This window comes from Wasmannia auropunctata, unplaced genomic scaffold (genome assembly GCF_000956235.1).
Source record: "Wasmannia auropunctata unplaced genomic scaffold, wasmannia.A_1.0 LD314612.1, whole genome shotgun sequence".
In the NCBI taxonomy this organism is placed as follows: domain Eukaryota; kingdom Metazoa; phylum Arthropoda; class Insecta; order Hymenoptera; family Formicidae; genus Wasmannia; species Wasmannia auropunctata.
Window position 1 is genome coordinate 1 of NW_012048278.1, and position 767 is coordinate 767.

At 39.2% G+C, this 767-nt stretch overlaps 1 protein-coding gene across 1 annotated transcript; it reads right to left on the reverse strand.

Annotated features, from left to right (window-relative positions):
* Nucleotides 1–67: 67 nt before the first annotated feature.
* On the reverse strand, nt 68–762 carry LOC105460843 (the record flags this gene model as incomplete). Its single annotated transcript, XM_011707335.1, has 1 exon — nt 68–762. A coding segment is annotated over one exon (594 nt), but the record flags the coding sequence as incomplete, so codon positions are not given.
* Nucleotides 763–767: the final 5 nt, after the last annotated feature.

Below are 767 nucleotides of genomic sequence, written 5' to 3' on the forward strand. Positions count from 1 at the left end.
AAAATTTTCGAGGAACAGAATCAATGACCGTGGGTGTACGTTACAAAGAACGAGTTTTATATACATCTTTGATGAACCATAACTCAAAAACTGTTTATTATTAAACCTGTGTGTTGATTTTTTAAACAATACAGATTATATTTTATATATCGGAATTATTTCGCGCAACTATAAGTAATATTTAAGACAGCCAAGATCTTTCAGATGTAGCAATGCATCAGCTAGTATTTTAGATACTTCGTCTCCGCCGGTGTATTTCTGCTTCTTTGCACTTTCCAAAGGTCCTAAATCTAATACTTCTTGTACAAAAGTTTCTGGACTAAGATGTCCCAGTAACACATATACAAAAGAGGACATAAGAACGAAACCGAAGAGAGCACCTCTTTTAAAATCGTCCAACAAAGCATTGTACGAGTACTTCTCAATGTCCTGAATGCCGGCGTCTAACAGATACTCTTTTAGCGCGTCATAGTAGGCCCGCATGATCTCGGAAAATTTATTTTTTCTTACTTCATTCGAACAACATAGAAAAAGATGCGTGGAAAGATCGATGACGGGCGTCGAGTATCTGATGAGCGCAAAATCAATTAACATCGGGCGGTGTTGTCCATCGCCTTCTGTCTTGAAGAGAATATTGTTCAACGTAAAATCACCGTGACACAACGTGGCCAACGGTTCCAGTGGCTGCACCGTCTTCATCATCACTTCGTCGAACGCGTTCGAAAGTAAGGCTTCCATCTTATCGCAGAAAACTGTATCATGGCCTT